At 36.5% G+C, this 20,628-nt stretch overlaps 1 protein-coding gene and 1 long non-coding RNA gene across 2 annotated transcripts; both read left to right on the plus strand.

The window, feature by feature from the left end:
• Nucleotides 1-3,178: 3,178 nt before the first annotated feature.
• LOC137046336 (uncharacterized) lies at nt 3,179-4,581 on the plus strand. Its single transcript, XR_010898938.1, has 2 exons — nt 3,179-3,374; nt 3,541-4,581. It is a non-coding gene; the product is annotated as an uncharacterized lncRNA (long non-coding RNA).
• A 3,510-nt stretch (nt 4,582-8,091) lies between these two features.
• Nucleotides 8,092-20,575, plus strand: fpgs (folylpolyglutamate synthase). Its single transcript, XM_067423507.1, has 15 exons — nt 8,092-8,680; nt 10,588-10,716; nt 11,118-11,171; nt 11,254-11,318; nt 11,751-11,865; nt 13,550-13,627; nt 13,870-13,931; nt 14,836-14,938; nt 15,013-15,090; nt 15,173-15,317; nt 15,389-15,469; nt 17,380-17,530; nt 17,793-17,868; nt 17,950-18,016; nt 19,278-20,575. Exons 1-15 carry the CDS (start codon nt 8,537-8,539, stop codon nt 19,652-19,654), a joined length of 1,725 nt encoding a protein of 574 aa, XP_067279608.1. The 5' UTR covers nt 8,092-8,536; the 3' UTR covers nt 19,655-20,575.
• Nucleotides 20,576-20,628: the final 53 nt, after the last annotated feature.

A 20,628-nucleotide genomic window follows, 5' to 3' on the forward strand; every position in this document is an offset into this window, starting at 1 on the left:
AAAAGTAAGACTGAATGCCCCTTGACAAAGTGGGTCATACAAGAACTTAAGACACTGTCTAAACATAATGGCTACGCAACAGGCCCCTATTATTACCCCGTTAGTGTCAAAAATAAGTACATATAGGCTGTGGCGCCGACATACACACATTGTTTGGTAAATCTTATTATTAAATATATTAACATTTGAATTAAGAATGACTTGATTAAATTAAAATAAAATAAAAACCTTACCAGCTGCAGCTCGACCTTTCACGGTCCCGCTGGAAGACAATTGCACGATTCCCGTCTGGACACACGCAATTTGCGATGACGAAACTAATATTTTGGGGTGTTAAATTGGGAACTGATTTGCATGGGTTGTCTTTAACACCCCAGTATCATTTTTTATAGTGTAGTAGGCTACGTGAGGAACAGGACTGCAAAATAAAGTGCAACCCAGATTTTACTTTTTCAAAGTGTTGATTGTTTGAACTTTTGCATGACAGGTTTTATGAGACTCCAGAAACCAGCAGATTAAAATACCTAATTGCTCCTTATATAATTTAGGACTGCAGCTTTAATGAGAAACTTCCCTTAATAGAGTGGCGCAGGTATGACATCACTTTATAGGCCAAAACGCAGAAGCAAGTTAGCATTTTAGCCCTTCTGGGTATATCCTTCCAATTATATATCCAATTGGTTTTTTGAAAGGGTTTTTGGTTAAATGGCTGAAATAAGGCCTGTGGTGTTAATGACATAAAACACATGTGTATTACCCCACTCATGATATTTGAAGCTGTTATGTGTTTTAAAAAATGGGAATGTGGCTAAATGGGACTACAGAGGCTGTCGAGGAGATTAAATGTCATCACATCGAGCAGAACTCAGTCAGCTCCCACATGGAAAGAACCTATATGAGGATATATGCGCATATATGAAACATATATGCAGCTTATATGTACATATATGCTGCATATATGCACATATATGATAATATGTATGCTGCATATATGCACATATATGATAATATGTATGCTGCATATATGCACATATATTCCACATATAGGTAAAATTGAGGTGCATATATGTGCATATCAGGCCATATAGGTCTCCTGTATTGCTTCTTTATATCCACATATAAGCCATATAAGATATGTCTCAGCTCATGGCAGGATCCGGTCATAGCTCAATGTAATTTTACAGGTTATGGTCTGTATTATTTGTTTTGTTTTTTGTTTTTACAGAATTTTCCTGTTTTTTCATTATACAAGAAATGCCTGGTGTTTTACAGATATTCGCTGTAATTTAAATTTCGACTATTAAATTTACAGGAATTGCTTGTATTCTGGTAGCCTATTACATCTGTTTTTTTTTTTTAAGATGGATTTTTACAGAATAATATGTAATTTTAGCCTATACATAAAAGTGTGATTAATATTTTACAGATTTTTTTTTGTAAAATTAGAAAAAAGTAAACGAATGTTTAACTACAGAAATCAGCAGTCATTCAACATGTTTTACTCACCATTTAAGATAATGTGTTGGTTAGTGAGTTGTTTTAGGCTAAATAATAGTATTTGTACATTAGGCCTATACATATTAGTCAAACTATAAATTGGATTGTAGCTACTAATCTTTAACCTTGTCTTGCAAACAAAAAAAAGAAGCTAATTTTGATAACTTTTTGCACTGACTAATTCTCCCCTAAATTTCCTAACCACATCTATTCATGTACATTTGATGGGTTTCCAAATCCAGTTGCAAATGCAGCTGTGTGTGTGTCAGGGTTGCCAGGTTTTCGCAACAAAACCAGCCCAATGGCCAATCAAAAATAGCCCAAAAATAGCCCAATGGCCTATCCAACTAGCCCAAAACTAGCCCAATACCAAAAAATCTAAATATAACACTCCAATACACATTTTATGGTAGTGTTATGCACTACACACCAAAAGATAACCGTATAAGTAATTATAAACAGTCTATCTTATTTCAAATTAAAAATAATGTAAAATAAACATTGCAAGATATTCCTCATTAAATGTTAATTTACAGAAAATTCTTCTGTGTATGACATTTATTTTTTAAATTATTATTTACCAGCAACCCTGGAGAGCACGCATTCGGTTACCATGGAAACGAAAACAGCGCACCGCAGCACACACACACACACACACACACACACACACACATTAGCGAACAAGCCCAGCAGTGCCACTGTACCTCACAGAGTGTGCGCTTATCAGCACAGTTATGCTGATACGATATTGCTCATCCTAGAATCCTTGTTATCATTGGTGGAATATGAATTGGCTAAAGTAAAATATTTATTTCAACACAACCATTTCAGCTAAATTTAACTGATGCAATATGTTAAACCTTTAACCCGCGGAATTAAAAATCAACCCGCGGCAAGTGGTTAAAAGTAGCCCAATTCCGCGGGAAAACCGCGGACTTGGCAACACTGGTGTGTGTGTGTGCATGTGCGTGTGCTTGCATGCGCGCGCGCGTGACGCAGTTTCAAATTTGCTGCCGGTTAATTTTCCGTTAGTCACGCCCACAACAGTTTGCGGAGAGGTACCGTTACAGTGATGTTAGAGGAGAGCGGGTGATTTGATTTTATATTAGGCTAAGCTACACTCGTGAAGTGAGTCGTGAGATTAACTGGATTTGAGCAGCCGTGAGCAGGATCTCGGAACTATGTGAGGAAAAATAACGCGCCATTTCAGCGAGAATGTCTCGGCAACTACAGCGACTTTTGACAAGCAGCGGCCATCATATCAACCGATCACTGGGCTGAGGTAAGAGTCTCATTCTATGATATTTATATCGTGTGGCTGCACATTGATGTTGTTGGTTGTTTTAAAGCTGTTGTTAACATTTCTAATCGTTGTTCAGTCACATAACTGGCGTTGAGAGTAAAACACTGAAAATTATAGCAGTTCAGGCCTCTTTCAATTTTCCATCTGTTTAACCAAGATTAACTTAGCTATTCATAAAGTTTAAAAGGTTGTATGTGGTACTTATGTTACCGTCATTATATCTTTTGAAACAATGAACTAACTTTATCGATTAACTATAGGCCTATATATATATATATATATATATATATATATATATATATATAGCTCTGGAAAAATGAAAATATATTATATTATCATCGATCCAGATGATTGGACAGTTACGTTACACCCCTAGAGTTATATGATGCAGCTATAACGTTAAGTCTTCCAGATCACATTAGGTTGAGGTTTTTGGTCTCAGTAAAACATGCTGGCATGTTTTAATTAATGTAATAGTCCTATTTTTTTTATTTGTATTATTTTTTTTATGCTTTTTTGTGTGATTTCAGGTCCTGTTGAAAGACTGGAGGTCTACAGCAGGCGAGCATTGCAGGTGTGGAATAAGGGCACTGTTCTTCTCATTCAACAAATTCTTTGTTTGCATCTTATCATGCAGCTGTTTTGAATAGTATGTTGTTATAATTGCAACTAGAATAATTCAGAAACATGGCTTTTCCTATCACTGCTATCCTGACACATCTCTCTACCCTTCATTCCAGCGGATGATCAGCCGGTAGCTGCTCGCATCTCAGCCTGCTTGATGGAAATTTCCGACCTTCACCTGGATGACCTTTACCTTCAACTCAACCTCGCCAAGACGGAAGTGCTCGTGGTTTCAGCCAGCCCTACCTTTGTGTTATAACTGATCAGTTAATCTTCACAGACCACATTGCTAGAACTGCCCGATCTTTAGATTTTCCTTGTACAGCATTGGGATGATCAGGCCATTCCTATCGAAACATGCTACACAACTCATCCAAGCTCATGTTCCAGCCACTGGCATCAGTGTTTGCTGATGCACTGTGAAGACTTGCGCTGTGAAGGCAAATGGCGCATTGTGGTGCCATCCCAAAGAGGCACAAAATCACTTTCACAGACCTTTATCTGGACTGTTCCATGCTGGTGGAATAACCTGACTAACTCCAGCCATTTTCAGGAGACCACTAAAGATGCATTCTTTTGTGAACACATGACCCATTAAAACTAGCTCTTTTCTGTTTAACAAAACTGCTAGACTAACTAAAAATTGTCACTGCACTTATTGCTGCTTCCATACTCTTCATTTGTAAGTTGCTTTGGATAAAATTTAATTGTACATGTGTAAAATAATAACTGCAATGTGACAGTATAAAAATAGAAATATAATTGTCTTTTAATGTAGATATTTTTGCATATTCTAAATTATATACTAAGCTTGTATTTCCTACAACAGAAGTAACTTGACATATGTGTTATGTAAAATGACTAATAATGTATATGTGCAGTTTCTGTACAATATTTTGTAAATTTAACAGAAATTGGCTGTAAAGGTTGCTATTTATGTACAAGTAGGCCTACTTAATTTAGAGGTTGAAGTTGTGAGTGGTTCTGTTCAAATAAATATTAATACTGTAAATATGCAAACATGTTTTTGAATTGATGTGCTTACTGCATTTTTATAAATAATATCTTAGTTATTGTACATAGAAAACATATATTTTAAAAGTAAATTACTGTAGATGGACAGCAGGTTTGTAAAATAAATTTGATTGAAAATTTGATGTTTTATGTGTAATTTAACATAATTGATCCGTTTTTCCACAGTTTAATAAATTATAATTAACATTAATATACTGTAATTAATTTTTTTACAGTGTAGGTGAACATATAGGTGCATATATGCACACATATAAGTGCATATATGTACATATATGTGCATATATGTACATATATGTACATATAATATAGGAAAACGGCCAATTTTATATATGTCACATATATTAAAAACCTATATCAAATCCTATATTAAAACATATATGTTTATATAGGTTCTTTCCATGTGGGCTTTTACAGCCTCATTATCCTCATACCGTAATTGTGCTCTTATAAAATAGTTTTGTTTTGAGATAAAACAAATTTAAAAAAACGTGCAAGAGTTGTTGGAAGCTTATGACTTTGAAATCAAGGGACCCGTTAGGGTTAGTCCGGAGAGTCCGTTTATAGACACTTTTTACTTCTGGTGACTGCCTTTAGGCGTTAAAATTAATAAAAGTTGTGTTCATCTGTGATAATTATCTTGATGGACAAAATTATCTATGCACTAAATTGTAAGTATCATAAACGTTTCAGGATCACAGAGCTTGTGTTTCTGTAGTTGCAATAATCCAAAAGCCTGTGGGAAAATCCTATTGGGTTTTTCAATTCTCGGGGAACCATGTGCAATGCTAACTTCCGGTTGGCCTGCAAAGTGATATAATACTTGCACCACATAAGCCTTTATCTGCCTGGGTTCTTCTGTAGTTTATTACGCACAAATCTTTTTGACAGTTTGAAAATCTCTAGTTTTCACAAAATATTAGATGTTTTCATGCCTTTACCTAAAAGGACCTGGCTAACTACTAAACCCTGTCTGAGATTGATACTATCTAAAAGGACAGATAGAGAAATAAAACAAAAAACTTTCTTTGAAAAGCTACAATTTGAATATATTGCAGCTATATTGCCTACTAAAATCCTGCCATTATAGCCTAGTTTGGATAACGTTTCAGAAAAAAATATGTAGGCTAACAATGTAGGCTAACGTTTTTGTGCTAACATTTTGAGAAGATAATTTTGAACAAAAATTACTGAAATAATGTTTGTTTATAACTTTGAAAGAACTTGCCAAATGTTAGCCAATGCTTTGAGAACATTCCCTTTTAGATATTAACGTTTTGGAGGGAAGGCAGGAACGACGTGCACTTCTCAGACCATCCTTGAAATCTCTTCCTAATCGCTTTCTCTCACATGTTTCGCCGAGATAAACGGTGGTTGCACGCAGGTGAACGAGAGAATGACTGGTCATTATTTAAATTGCTCACTATCACGGCATATGCCCCTTTCAAAAAGATAACCAGAGGGCTGAGATTCACAAATTTTCCATTTCAGTAGGCTAATCGACGGATCTCATCACGGGAATGGATTTAGCACGCAATGAAGCAAAAAGACACCGGACTAAATGTCATCACATGGTTGGACAACTTTAATACGGAGTTGTTAGTAGTTACTTTGATCATCTCCTGATATGTGGCTTTTCTAAGGAATTTCACCTTCACTGTCCTGCTCTGATAATGGGATGTAGGCCTAAGCAAACGCACGTCTGCTCTATTAACCCATGGGTCACAGTACATGAGGGAGAGTGAGTATGGTGACCTCTGTGATGGAGTCATGTCAGGAGGAACTTAGATTTATCAGAGCTGAGCAGTCGACCACTATGCCACAGTAATGACCAAAAGTTTTACCACACATATATTTTGATGTAGGGTAACATGGGAGAAGATGCGTATAAGCTACTTATATACTATAAGCTACTAAAAAAAGTCAGAAGTCAGTTTTATATACATACATTTGTATAGAATGTTTGTACAAATGGCTTATTTTGTTTACATTTTAAGTTTTTTTTATGATAAAAATGCAATACCCCACCCATTGGTATCACTATGCTATTTGGTACAGGGGCCCAGCAAGATGGCTTGTACCCAGGGCCCAAAATTTGTATCAACTTTTACAGTTACAATGTAGAACAACACTTCACTTTTACCACATTTTGTTTTGTTAGAGCCTTATTCCAAAATGGATTAAATTTAAAGAGTTTTTTCCCCTTAATTCTACAAACAATACAACATAATGGCAATTTGAAAGAAGTTTGTTTAAAATCATTGCAAATGTATTTAAAAGAAGAAGAAAAATCCACATGTGAGTATTTCACAGCCATTGGTCACTACTTTGTTGAAGCACATTTGTCACCACACAGCCTCAAGTCTTTTTGAGTATGATGCTATAATGATGGCACAGCTATTTTTGGTCAGTTCCTCTCATTCTTCTTTGCAGGACCTACTTAAAATTAATAAGTAAAAACTTTATGCATAATTGAAAAGTTTTGGGAACTCAACATATTCCTCAATTTCCTTCAATTGTGCACGAGGTTCATTTACTTAATCATTTTAAGGCAATGGGTTTCCTCCCTTTTTTAAGTAAAGTCAACTGATCACTTTTTTTTTAGTGTATTAATATATTTTTTAAAGTGTCAATGTACAATACTAAATTAACTATTCTATTTATTTATTTTTACAATTTAGTTGGATAATTGAATAATCAATGACAGAAAAAGCAACATTTATCTGAAGGGTCAAATTATTCTATGTACAGTAAATGCATATTAATATTTACTTATGGGGCATCTTACACCAATGGTCTACTTTAAACTTTTTATTTCAAAATAAATAAATAAAAAATCCCACAAATCCCTCCTTAACACAAAACATAATATAATGTCATGTAGGCTATCACTTTTTTCCAGAGACACAATTAACCTCCAAACTTTTTTTTAGCTGAGTACATTTCACAAATGTGGTTACGTTTAGATGTTTAGATGAAATGACAAAATTAATCAAAAGTGCTGAGATGAAATTTTGTGTCATCTATCACCAAAACTTCTGGTGTTGCTTGGGGGAGGGGGGTCATTTTATTCCATGTGAATCTACCTTCTGAGGAATCAATAGCTTATTAACCCACCTTATTAGAAACATCATTTTCTAAATTAATTTAACAAAGAGTTACTTCCTCGTGAACGTTAAAAGGTTAATAAAAACATGTAAATCTTCAAGCTTGATTCAGTCGTCACAGACTCATCCACAGTCTTTTGGTGACATCTACTGACCATTTTTATATTTAAAAATCTGAATTAGAATTGCAGGAACATTGGTCTCCAGAAGTGCAGCCCTTGTGTTACACTTTGATTCCTGATTGTGGATATTTAATTAGCAATTTCTTTTTTAAATTCGATTAACTTTCTATTTCACAAAAATATCTACATATTTTAAAATAAATACATTCAATTTAAAACATGTAATAAAACAGTCACGATGCAGATACAATTTCTTCTCTAGTCAAATATGATTTTTAAATGTGCAAAATAATAATGTAAATAAAATCTGAGCTGATTTACATGACAACCCCTATGACACGTTTTTATCCATCATGTCCAGCAGGCGGCGGTACCGTGTTATAAGTGAGAATGCGCATGCGCAGTACAATGTGTGCACAAGCTCTAGAAGACAGCTGACACGTGAGAAGCCCTTCAGCAGCATTGCATGGCAAACCAGAGAAATCCAGCTATTTAATATGCAGCTGTGTAGCGCGATATGTTTCTCTGAGATTATTAACACGCCACCTGGTTAAAACCGGATGTCTGCTGTGGTGTAAATGGACAGCGAACTGGAAATGTTGTGCTGATTCAACTGGCCGCGTTTAACGTTACACCCTATTGACTATGTAAACCGTCTTCCGCGAATCACAAATCATCATTTAATTCTTCTCTATTTATCCGAGTGCACCAAATTGTTGTGATTCGCACTGGCAAAACAATAAACAGTAGTGAAATCTGTATGGTGAGCAGAAAGGAGGCGTGGTGTGAGGCTATTGACAGGAAAACTCCCCAAATTTGGTGCTGCTTCCTGCACTCTACGGGTCGCCACGATGCGCCTGTTCCGCGTGCTGGAGCGTTTACGCGCGTGTACCGAAGTCTTGGCGCGTAACCGACACTGGACCAACATTACCGAGCTGTCACTGAGGTTCTCCAGCACCAAAGCTGCTCCGCGGTTCCGAAGAATGGACTATCAGGTACAGCTTTCGTCCACATGTTAAACATATCTGTGGAACATATTTACTGTAAATAGTAGTTTGTGCACTTTTGCTGGGACTTTGAGCTGGAAGGTATTTGGTTAATAAAAATAATTTTGTGAATCCAGCGCACGCGGCTGATTCACCCGTGACAGGTGTTACATCAGCCGTTAGTTTTTAAAAATCAAAGAGCGGCAAAGTTTTGTCTCCGCGTAATGAGCGCGTGGTGTGAGTGACTCCATTGGGGTCTTACGGCAAGCCGAATAATGTTTATTCATAATGAATCACTAGCTATTGTTATTGTGTTGTACGTGAGTATAACGTTATTAGAACTTATTTATGAGATACATACTACTTATGTCTTTGAAAGTCTAGTGACTTTCTAAGTAACGTTGGTTACATGTAACGGTTACGAAGTGCAAGTTGTTATAACAAATAAATAGAAACTTTTCAATTTAGAATATGATAGACAATGAGTTGTTACTAATATGTAATTAATACTTTCACTGCAATATTTACTAGTAACTAAAAAATATAGTAGCAATAATAGAATACAAGTTAGTACTTTTTAAATAGCTGTCAAAACGGCTTGCCATAAATTCTGCATAGTTTAATTCAGGTCATGTGCTCAGTGTTTACCACAGGAAGCCATAACTGAGGATTAAATACATGTGTGTGAAGAAAAGATATTGTTTCATTTATAAATGAGCTAGATGTGTCATTTGTTTATTAAAGAATTAGATGTCTAAAACGGTAGACTGCAAATGGCAAATCTGATTATTATTAGTCAGTGTCAACAAAGCTTTATTGGCATAATTGTTTACATTAGGAATATTGACAATATTTATAATACAATCACTGGTCTATATAGATCAATGAATACAATACAAATAAAAAATAATACAATATAATATTTAACAGTAGTTATATAAGATGGCACATGTAGGAAATTAAGGAATATATAGTGCTGTCATGATCAAGGGCATCTAACTAATGTTTGTGTTTATATAATAAATGTGTGTACGTGTGTGTACATGCACACACACACACACACACACACGCATATATATATATATATAGAATATGCACACACACTTTTTATATAAACTAGTGCTGAAAAAAAACAAAATAAAAGTTTTTTTGTTTACATAATAAATGTGTGTGTACTGTGTATAATTATTATGTATATATAAATACACACAAACGTGTGTATATATTTAATAAATATTTGTTTATACTGTATATAATTATAAAAAATATATTTTTATTCTTAATTATATACATACTTTATTTTTGATGCGATTAATCAAAAATAAAATTCCCAGCACTAATATAAACACAAACTTTTATGTTACAGGCGATTAATCATTTGGACATCATATATATATATATATATATATATATATATATATATATATATATATATATATATATATATATATATATATATATATATATACATACATACATATATATACATATATATACATACATACATATATATATATATATAATTATATGTCCTGATCACTTAACCAATCAAAACAAAGCAATGTTATTTAGCTTTCATTTTGCCATTTGTAATATGATTGTCGTTCATCCACCAGATATTCTGGCTAAACATTGACTAAACATTATGAAAGTCGAGTTCAGAAGTTCAGTCAGTGTTGTTAGTCAAGCAACAGTAAAGGCTCAGTTTGTAGAGACTAGAGCTTCACATGGATATCTTGCTGCTCTCTAAATTTACTTCCAGCATGTATTGCGAGTCATAAATCTGGATTTGATGTAAACATAAAATGTTCACAAGCTCCAGAGTGCTGGTGTCTTGCTCCAGGGGTCTGTGTTTGAGGCGTTGAGATGGCATGAAGTCTTTGAGATCCAGCTGTAGCGTTATGAATGTCTTTCAGGATGCGGTGTGCACCCTCAACACGCTCCAGACCAACGCCAGCGCTCTGGAGCAGGTGAAGAGAGAGAGAGGTCATCCTCAGCTCCAGCTGCAGGCCATGAGAGGCTTTCTCCAGCGGGCAGGACTCAAGGTACCACAGCTACACTACACCAAAATTACTCATGACGACATGACTGAAATCCTTTATCACAGTATGAATAGTTTTATATCACGATGACTGTATTATTATTAATATATATATATATATATATTTTAGTGATTAAGTCATTAATTTTTCATTCAATTTCAGTGTATTTGCAACTTAATGGACACAAAATAAAAGAAACGATTCTTAAATGATTGTTGAATCTGATGTCAGCGCAAAAAACAGCTTCATGTTATGCATGTAATTTAAAATTAAAACAATAAATCCAATTATAAATAGTCAATATATGTCTAACTGTTATGGCATATCGACAAAAAAAATGCATTGTTAAACCAAGTGTTTCCTACTCTTGACTTGCTGAAACATGATGTGCTCTGTGTGTTCAGGTAGAAGAACTTGATCATCTCAATATTATTCACGTAACTGGAACAAAAGGAAAGGTAAACCAGGTCACTGGGGAATTCATCACTGAATGAAGTTACAAAACTTCAATGAAATGCTGAAGTAGTTTTTTTTTTTTAGGGTTCAACATGTGCCTTCACAGAACAGATTTTGAGAAACTATGGCTTCCGCACCGGATTCTACAGGTATTATGTGCAGTCTAAATAATTCAGTGTTTGGAGGTAAAGTGTGTTTATAGTCATTCTGTAGTGATTGTGGGAGTGGTAGGGTTTTTAAATCAAAAAGTGTTGTGCAACTCTACTGTTCATTCATACATGCACATACATGTAAGTTCATGCTGAACTTTGCTTGATCTGGCCTCTTAAATAAACCAGCTCTCAGTAAATAGTAAAGCTGTGTGTTGCATCAGTATTACTTTGTAAATGATGTAATCAATCTTTCCTACGTTTCGTTTAGTTGAACTTTATCTCAAGCTTAATGATTTACTTAATCATTGACTATTGCTCACAGTAAGACTTTAGAGGTTTTTACAGGGCTTAAACAAACACTGTAGTAGGGTCGTTATATTTACTGCATTATCTTATGTCAGTTGGGTGTTTTCTGTCTTTGATTTTTAGCTCACCTCATTTGGTACAAGTGAGAGAGCGAATCAGAATCAATGGGCAGCCAATAGGAAAAGAGCTTTTCACCAAATACTTCTGGCAGGTTTACGGGCGACTGGAGGAGACAAAGGTAAGCGGGATGTTATTTTTCTCACTCTTTTGAAATAAAAGTCAATATACAATGTAGACTTTCACTACTCAAACTCTATCCCAAGTACACAGGATTCATTTATGCATCAGATTATTTATTAAAACTAATGTTAAAAACGGCTCAGTCAAAAAATCACCATGGTTATGACACAAACACATTAACATAGGATGGCGGTGTGAAATATGCTGATAGGTGAAGATTAGCCATTCACAGCTGGTATTTGCATGTATAAATATTAGGGCTGTACTAGAATAATCGAATATTCGAATATTCGTTCGGTGAGGTGGTATTCGATTTTCAGTTTTGAGATTCGAATATTCGTTTTTTTTTTTTTTTCATCACGTGACTTCCGTCGCGGACTCATTCTCACTCATGCTTGAAATAATAATAATAAATTAAAAAAAACACTGCAACATGCTTTCAATAAAAGCATCGCGCATTTTAAAGATTTAAATTAACAAAAAGTCAGAATAAGACAAAATAAATCCCTTATATAGAATAAAACTAATTGTAATATATATTACATTTTGTGTCATTTTAAAAACAATTCATTTATTCTTATTCAACTGTTTATAACCATGCTACCGTGTTCTTTATTTATTACAGTTCATTGAAATCACTGTGTGTTACTAATTTAATTTCTGTTTTGGGATTCATTTGTTTTAAAGAAAGGTTCGTTATGAATACCTTATTAAAGTTCTTGCTCTCAACAGACTTTGTGTTTTGTATCACTTGTGCACTGTCCGTTTTCGGAGCATAAACCTGCCCGTGTAATGCGTACCGGAAACTGTTCTATTTAAAAGATTATTAAATGTTTATTAATATTTAAAGAATGTGTGCCACCTGATCATATTGCACCAAATGCAACACTGCACTCCACTGGGTCTGCCGCAACACATTTACGATGCCGAAGAGTGAAACATGAAGTAGTGAAATATGATACAAATGCAAACCGACACTATTATTATATATTTAGCCCCACCCACCGAAGCTTCGAATATTCGATATTGATTGCCACCTAAGCTTCGAAGCTCAAAAAATGGCATTCGAAACAGCCCTAATAAATATTTGCCTTTACATAAATTAATATGAGAAGTACAGTTGTGAAAAGTGTCTGTTTGGGTCTGTCTGGGAAGAGAGGGTGGGAAATGGCCATGAATAATAGCGTTATGAACACTTTTGGTGCAAGAAATTATACAAAATATTGCATTGATTTGATTTATGGGCTGCTGTGAGTGAAAATGTGCAATTCGTCTGAACCAGTTCTCTCTGAAAAAAGTTAACTTGTGCATTTTTGAACTTAGTAGTAGCTTTATTTAATGATCTGGTTGGTTTTTCTCTACATCTTGAGCACTAATGCCATAAATCCTATGAAAGGATTGCGTGTTTCCTGCTCACTGCTCCTCTGGCTTTGTGTCTGTACCATGTTAATTGTGTTAAGTGTGAATGTGAGGCGCATGGTCATGTAATTGCATAATCTCAACAGCATGTCAATCATGTGAGGAGGGAAACAGTGCCGTTTGTTCTGACACTTAAATCTAAAATGCGTCTTTGAACATTAACATCCATGCATCCTATGTAAATGGAAAAGCACAGCAATAATATAAGTGCCCGTAAAGTGCAAAGGACTTTTGTGTCTTAACACGTGTGTTTTACCTTTCAGGATGCACATGGCGGCAGCATGCCTGCTTATTTTCGCTTTCTCACAATTTTGGCCTTCCATGTCTTTCTTCAGGAGAAGGTGAATAACACTGCTGATCGTTATTACTTTTATATTTTTATTATAACAATTGAGCCTGTAATAGAACCCACATATATTAGAGATCATGGCTCAAGAATTTTATAGTGACTGTTTTAAGCACTTGTTTATCAAGCACTGTCAAAGTTTAAGAATTTGTCTCAAAGATCATGACAGTTGTCCTTTTATTATAGATACTGATTATTAATTGAGCAAAATTCTGTATTTTTCCATCTCTTGCTCAGGTTGATTTGGCTGTCATTGAGGTGGGGATCGGTGGAGCATATGACTGCACCAATATCATTAGGTACCAGAGCACTGTTTTCTAGTCGCCCTCTCATCTCTGTCAGTGTAGCGTGTCTAATTCTCTCTTTGTGCCACGTTAGCCTAGTTTCAGCCATTTCATTTTCATTCGTCTGGCTTCATAGTTTAAGCGTGACACATTCCTCTCAGATCAACCAGTCATGATCTGCATTCTACATAGCTATCCTCATTATCCATATCAAAGCAATCAAGTGTACAACAAATAGAGTTATGGTCTCCTAAAAGAAAGAATTGGCTCTAAACTGCCTTAAGAGTCGTCTATAATTCCAGTCCAACTTCCTGCACAAACCTATGTAGGTTTGTAACAAATTTGCATAATGCCAGCCTATAGTCTTTTATTGAATTCTTGCGAACAACATCTACTTTGACCCTTAAACACTGTAGTTGTAGCTGAGGCCTGGAAGAGTTTGGTTCGTGTTGTCGACATGTAGAGGAGGCGCTGTTTTCTGCTGCCAAAGCAAATCCACTTTGCGTGGTCTTCCAAAAGACGAGGACTCTGACTTGAATCAATACGGTAAAAATTATGCCATCGTTTCTGTTCATATCACTATGTATCAAGCTCTGTCAAAGCCTCCGGAGCTGAAATTTAGACATGGAAATGGATGTTTGGACACGTGCTGACTGGGCCATCTGACCAATCATAGCAGGGTAGACCAATCACCTTCAAATCGTTTGAGACACTGAAAAAAAAGAGTTGATTCTGCAATGCTTATTATGAGAAAATGAAAGTGTTTTTGACCTTGGATCTAGGTAAATATTGTAGGAGCCTCCTTAACAAAATTAAAAACCTTTGAAATAGTATAATAAGGGCACTTTAAATATTTACAAGAAATTACCTGCTTCACTTTAAAGATTCAGTTTATTGAAATGTCTCTTGTGTTTCCTAGGCGTCCCTGGGTGTGTGGGATCTCCTCTTTGGGCATAGATCACACCAGTATACTGGGAGACAGCATTGAGAAAATTGCCTGGCAAAAAGGAGGGATTTTTAAGGTTAATATTTGTGTGATGTGACTATAAAACCAGAGTGTGTTTGAAGGTATTCAGTGAATGTGTGTTTATTACAGCCGGGGGTTCCTGCATTCACAGTCAAGCAGCCTGATGGCCCGATGAAGGTGCTTCAAGAGAGAGCAGAAGAAATCGGGGTAAGAAATACAAACATACTATAGATACACAATTCAAAATGTAGTTCATTTGCTGACATTGTTCTCTGTTTTACTCTCTCAGTGTTCGTTGTCTGTGTGCCCTGATCTGGATGAGTATGAGAGCTCAGGCTCGCTCAGGCTGGGTTTAGCTGGCCACCATCAGCGCAGTAACGCTTCTCTGGCTCTCCAGCTCTCACACACCTGGCTGCAGAGACACTTCCTTACAGGTGTGTGTTTCTGTCTCTGGATTGGTTCACATATCTTTCATTGTGACTTTAATTATCTGTTTATTCCTCAGATCCTGTGTCGTCATCTCTAGTAGAGTTCAGTGGTGTGAGTCCAGCTCCTGTGTTCCAGCCTAGTCCTGCAATGATCAAAGGTCTGTAAAAACACACTATACAACCCAATCCAAAACATAGCGAGCAACCTTGATGTCTACTTTCTACGTATACATAAAACACAAAACAATTGACAGCTGTGAAAAAAGCAGTAAAGAAAGCATCTGATTATATCACTGTGTGAACATTTGGACAGGCTCTGCAATTGGGCTCTCCAGTCAAGTCACGTTATTTATATAGTACTTTATACAATAGATTACTTTAAAGCATGCAGCTGTGCAGTATTAAACATAAGACAGTATCAGTGTCACTTTCAAATAGAACTTCAGTTTTTACTATAAAGCTTGTGTGTTCATGTTTTTACTTGTCTGACCTCAACTGACTGAAAAAAATAAACTGAGGATTTCCATGTCAAACAAGAGCAAGCTGTTTCAAACTTCTGAAACTTATAACTATCTTCATTTTGGCCTGATTTTGTTTGAAATGCTGTCACACCACAGCTTTAGCCCAGATATTTAACTACCATGTTACAAAATTACTAATTGCTAGGGGTGTGAATCGTCCCTGGTCTCACGATTCAATTTGATTACGATTATCATGTCCAAGATTCGATATCACAATGCATCACATTTCGTTGCATCCTCAATGTTCAATATTACAATATTTTATTTATATATATGTTATATATATGTGTGTGTGTGTGTGTGTGTGTGTGTGTGTGAGTGAGTGAGTGAGAGAACTCCCTTTTTTATTTTATCTTCTTCTAGAAAGTACACTTTCTGAATGTAGCAAACATCAAACACGACCTAAGTCTGAACACAGCAGATGACAGGACCATTTAGAGCTAACAAACACTAGTAAATAAAATAAACAACATACACCGCATACACACACTTACTTGCAAACGCTTGCAAACACGCTCACACACGCTTTAAATGTTAAATTAGTGGCTGCATTTTTTAATACTTGCTTTTGTGTTTCGGTAGGACTGGGTATTGTTCAATATCTTTCGATCCGGTCCCAATTTCGATTGCTCAGTTTCGATACTGGTTCCTAACGATACATTTTTCGATACCATATGCAACCAACTAGCAGCACTAGCTGACATAAAGTGGTAGTCAACGTTATGGGGATGCATTTGGTTTAAGTAGTGAAATTACACTTCTCTGTCAAGTATTTCCTCGAGCATGATTGTCCTCCCTCCCTTCTCCCTCACTGGCCTGCACTCACACTTGCACAACGTATCGGGCCGCACGATTGCGTCATTGATGATGCAACTTTTTGTTTTGAAGAAGAACAGAAGAAAAACGGAGCGCTCACACTTGTCAAATGAACCGGGCTTTGGGGCTCAAACGTGCTCGGGCATTGTTCAGAGCGCCTAGTGTGAGTACACCGCCGCCATTGGTCGCCTCTATAGCTTGTGCTGCACTTTGGTGAAGCAGCAGCCACTTTTTTAAAGTGTAGCCACACTTTAGACCTCTTTGGCATTGTAAAACAACACGGTAGAACACATGAGAAAAAACAACTACACTTGTGTTGTGTGACTGCAAGAGAGTGAGTGTCTTTAGAAATCCTCCTCGTCACGTGGTGGTGGACAGCCATGATTTTGGTCCTTACATGCAAGTATGCTACAAGCTCACACAAACAGAGCTGCATGGCTTTTGGAACCGAAATTTGGCACCGAAGGATAAATAATTTTTCGATACTCAAAGTATCAGAGTTTTCCGTTCGACACCAGAAAAGTATCGCCATTTGGTGCCCAGCCCTATGTTTCGGTTTCCTCTGCCATTTTACACTACCGCGAAAAGCGAATGACGGCAGAGGAATGTCAGTAGGCTATTTTCGATTATGGTCTATTACTGCATTACTGTCAACACCCCTACTAAATGGAAAGGTCTTAGTGCATCTAGAAATTGTTGTCGATTATAAAATATAAATTCTGTTTTAACAGGTCTTGCAGAGACTGAGTGGCCTGGGCGAAATCAGACTCTAAAACACGGTTCTGTGACATATTTCCTGGACGGAGCTCACACCACACGCAGCATGCTGGCCTGTGTCCGCTGGTTTAATGAGGTCGCAACACAACATGAGAGAAATGCAGGGTGAGAAGGCCTTAACTTCCTGATTGATAACTTCAAGACTGAAATCTTTACACATACAGTAGAACAGAGAACCTACAACAATGGGGAAATTGTTAAACTAATAAAAGTGACAATAAAATTACACATTCTTTATGCTTTAATAGTATATTAATGATACTAAAATAACACTGACCTACAGTCAGTCTTGCAGTGATTCTTAAACGTTGCATATCTGCAGATAGTTGGTAAATGTGCTGGTGTTTAATGCTGTGTGTGTTTGTAGGGGTTCGGTGGTGAGGGTTCTCTTATTCAACGCTACAGGAGAGAGAGACTGTGCTGCCATGCTTAAACTGCTTGCGGTGAGATATCAGTTCATGCTTTGCAATCATGTTTCTATTCTAAAGTATCCCAGAGACTGATTTTTGAATGCTGTGTTTTAGCCCTGTCATTTCGACTTTGCCGTGTTCTGTCCGAACATCACAGAGGCCATAGCGACCTGTAATGCAGGTAAGAGATGCCTCCAGTCACAGACCTGTGAAAGAGATCCAAAGACAGATGATGATATGATAACATCACTGTTTTCTCCAGAACGACTGTACAGCCAAATCTAATTTTGATGCAATATTATCCTGTTTGACACTGTGAAGTTGCTTTGACACAATCGGGATTGTAAAAGTGCTATATAAATAAAGTTGATTGATTGATATGAGATCTAGTTCAGGGGTGTCCAAACTTGGTCCTGGAAAGCCACTGTCCTGCAGAGTTTGGCTCCAACTTGCCTGGAAGTTTTGAGTGTGCCTAGTAGCTGGTTCAGGTGTGTTTAATTGTGGTTGGAGCTGACCTATACAGGACAATGGCCAGGGCCGGAGTGGGACAGTGGACCCCCACCCACACACACATCCACACACATCAAACCGTGGTGTAACCTTGAAAAATTAAGTGATAGATCTGTTCTTACTATCCTGTTTTTTATTATTACATTATTCAATAATGATTCACAAGGCTAAAATCACTGAAATTTAATTGAAACAGATAATCAAAAAACAGTGATCTGCATAAAAAATGATTCCTTCAGTGTAAGTCACTTTGGATAAAAGTGTTTGCCAAATGCATAAATGTAACGTTACATATACTACTATGGTCACTGTAAGTTACCCTGAGTCACTATGTTCTGTGTGCTCGATTGTCTAGAAAAAAAATATCTGTTTGTTTGGCACATTTGACCGCGTCATCCTCCAACGCCTTTCTTTTTTTTAACTTAGATTTTTCAGCTCCCCCTGGGAACTTTTACTATCCATTTTATTCTTCCGTGATTAGCTTATTCTCTCCACAGCATTAAATTACAATTTTGTTTTGTTTCTCCATGGCAACGAGCTGAGTACACCAATGCGCTAGAGTTTAGTGAGAGAGAGAGAGAGAGAGAGAGAGAGAGAGAGAGAGAGAGAGAGAAAGAGAGAGAGAAAGAGAGAGAGAGAGAGAGAGAGAGAGAGAGAGAGAGAGCTCTGACAACAGAAAGCGGCGTTTTTTTAATGCAGTCTGATACAATATTTTTTGAATATTGAGTTATTCCCTTGGCCAAATGTCAACATCAGACCATTTGAATCAACTTGTGAGTTTTAGTCTCTTGTGGTGTTTTTGTAAGTGGCCATTACTATTTCAAATCAGTCACTTAAGAGGTGTCATTTCAGTTAGCATGCTGCCTTACAAAGTCATTTTTGTGCCCGTGTGGAAAGTGCAGTGTATTTTACTAACATACTCTGTCCTTCAGATCAACAGAACTTCAACGTCTCTGTGGAGAACATGCTCACACGTTGCCTGGACAACCAGCAGAGTTGGCGCGTTATGAATGGCCAGGGGGAGAAGCCAGAGGCGGAGCTGCTGATCGGCGGAGGTTTGCCTTTAGTGGCAGAAAGGCACAGCGACACACTGGTGTTTCCTTGCATACTCAGCGCCCTGCAGTGGATCAGTCAGGGAAGAGACTCGGTCCTGTCAGACCCGAACAAATGCGTCATACCTGTTAAACCGAGCATAAACGCGAAAGCTGCACCGTTACGAGAGGCTGTGAACATACACGTCCTCATCACGGGTAGCTTACACCTGGTGGGAGGGGCTTTAAAACACTTGGACCCTGCCTTAAACTCATAATGAAAAGAAGAAAAAAATGGAAAAAAAAAAAAAAATTCATAATGGACATACCGGTAATGTGTCTGTAGCGTCAGACAAACTGCAAGTGTGCCACCTAGTGCCTAAAACCATCGTTACACTACAGTTCATTCTAAGAAGATTTCCTGTGAATTTCACTGCATTGAAGCCACAGCTTGATCTACAAACCATGCATTCTGAGGATTGGACCAGTTCATAAGTTTATAATAAGAGCACATCAATTCAATAATACTTGAACTGCCCATGTTTACTTTGATTCAAAGTGCATTCACTTTATTTTCTGTGCATGTTTCTTTGTTTTACTTCACAATTTTGATGTCTATAACCGGATCTTTCTGTTTCATGAGATAGAAAGTCAGGTTACTTATCAGTGTTTGTTACTTTTTATTGCACTGAAAGAATTGTGCCATATGTAAACACGGTTCTCTAATAATATCATTTCTAACACATGCATGGGAAAGTTTGCATCCATACACACAAGTTGATGCAAAACAATGTTTGGATGTCAACACTGAGGTGCCCACATCTGCTCATATTAGTACATAAATGTTAAATGTTGTGTGTGTGTGTGTGTGTGTATTTATACATCAGAGTACTGGTGGTGTATAAAGATTGACTGTTTTCCGTCAAATCGGAATATTAGTGTAATTACATTTTTTTTTTTTTTTTTTTTGTAATTTAGACTGGAGAGTGTGTAGTCTAAATATAAACTGCTTTCTTCAAATGGCACATTATTTAATATGGTAGCTTGATTTTGGAATATTGTTTTCTGTGAAAGATTTGATAATTATACCAACAATGAAGATTATACCACTCTTGTCTTAAAGTGCCATAGGGCACTAATAACAAATCTTAAAGTACTGTACATACCAGCGGGAAATTTAATAAAAACAATTTGAAGAATTTTGTGTGTATTGTATTAATATTTTTCCTATATATTTTTTAACATACTTTTT

This window comes from Pseudorasbora parva, chromosome 18 (assembly GCF_024679245.1).
Source record: "Pseudorasbora parva isolate DD20220531a chromosome 18, ASM2467924v1, whole genome shotgun sequence".
Lineage (NCBI taxonomy): Eukaryota > Metazoa > Chordata > Actinopteri > Cypriniformes > Gobionidae > Pseudorasbora > Pseudorasbora parva.

Coding starts and splice junctions, on each gene's coding strand:
- fpgs (XM_067423507.1), top strand. CDS start 8,537: ATGCGCCTGTTCCGCGTGCTGGAGCGTTTACGCGCGTGTACCGAAGTC. Junction 10,717..11,117: donor TCCAGCGGGCAGGACTCAAG/GTACCACAGCTA, acceptor CTGTGTGTTCAG/GTAGAAGAACTTGATCATCT. Junction 17,531..17,792: donor CAACATGAGAGAAATGCAGG/GTGAGAAGGCCT, acceptor GTGTGTTTGTAG/GGGTTCGGTGGTGAGGGTTC.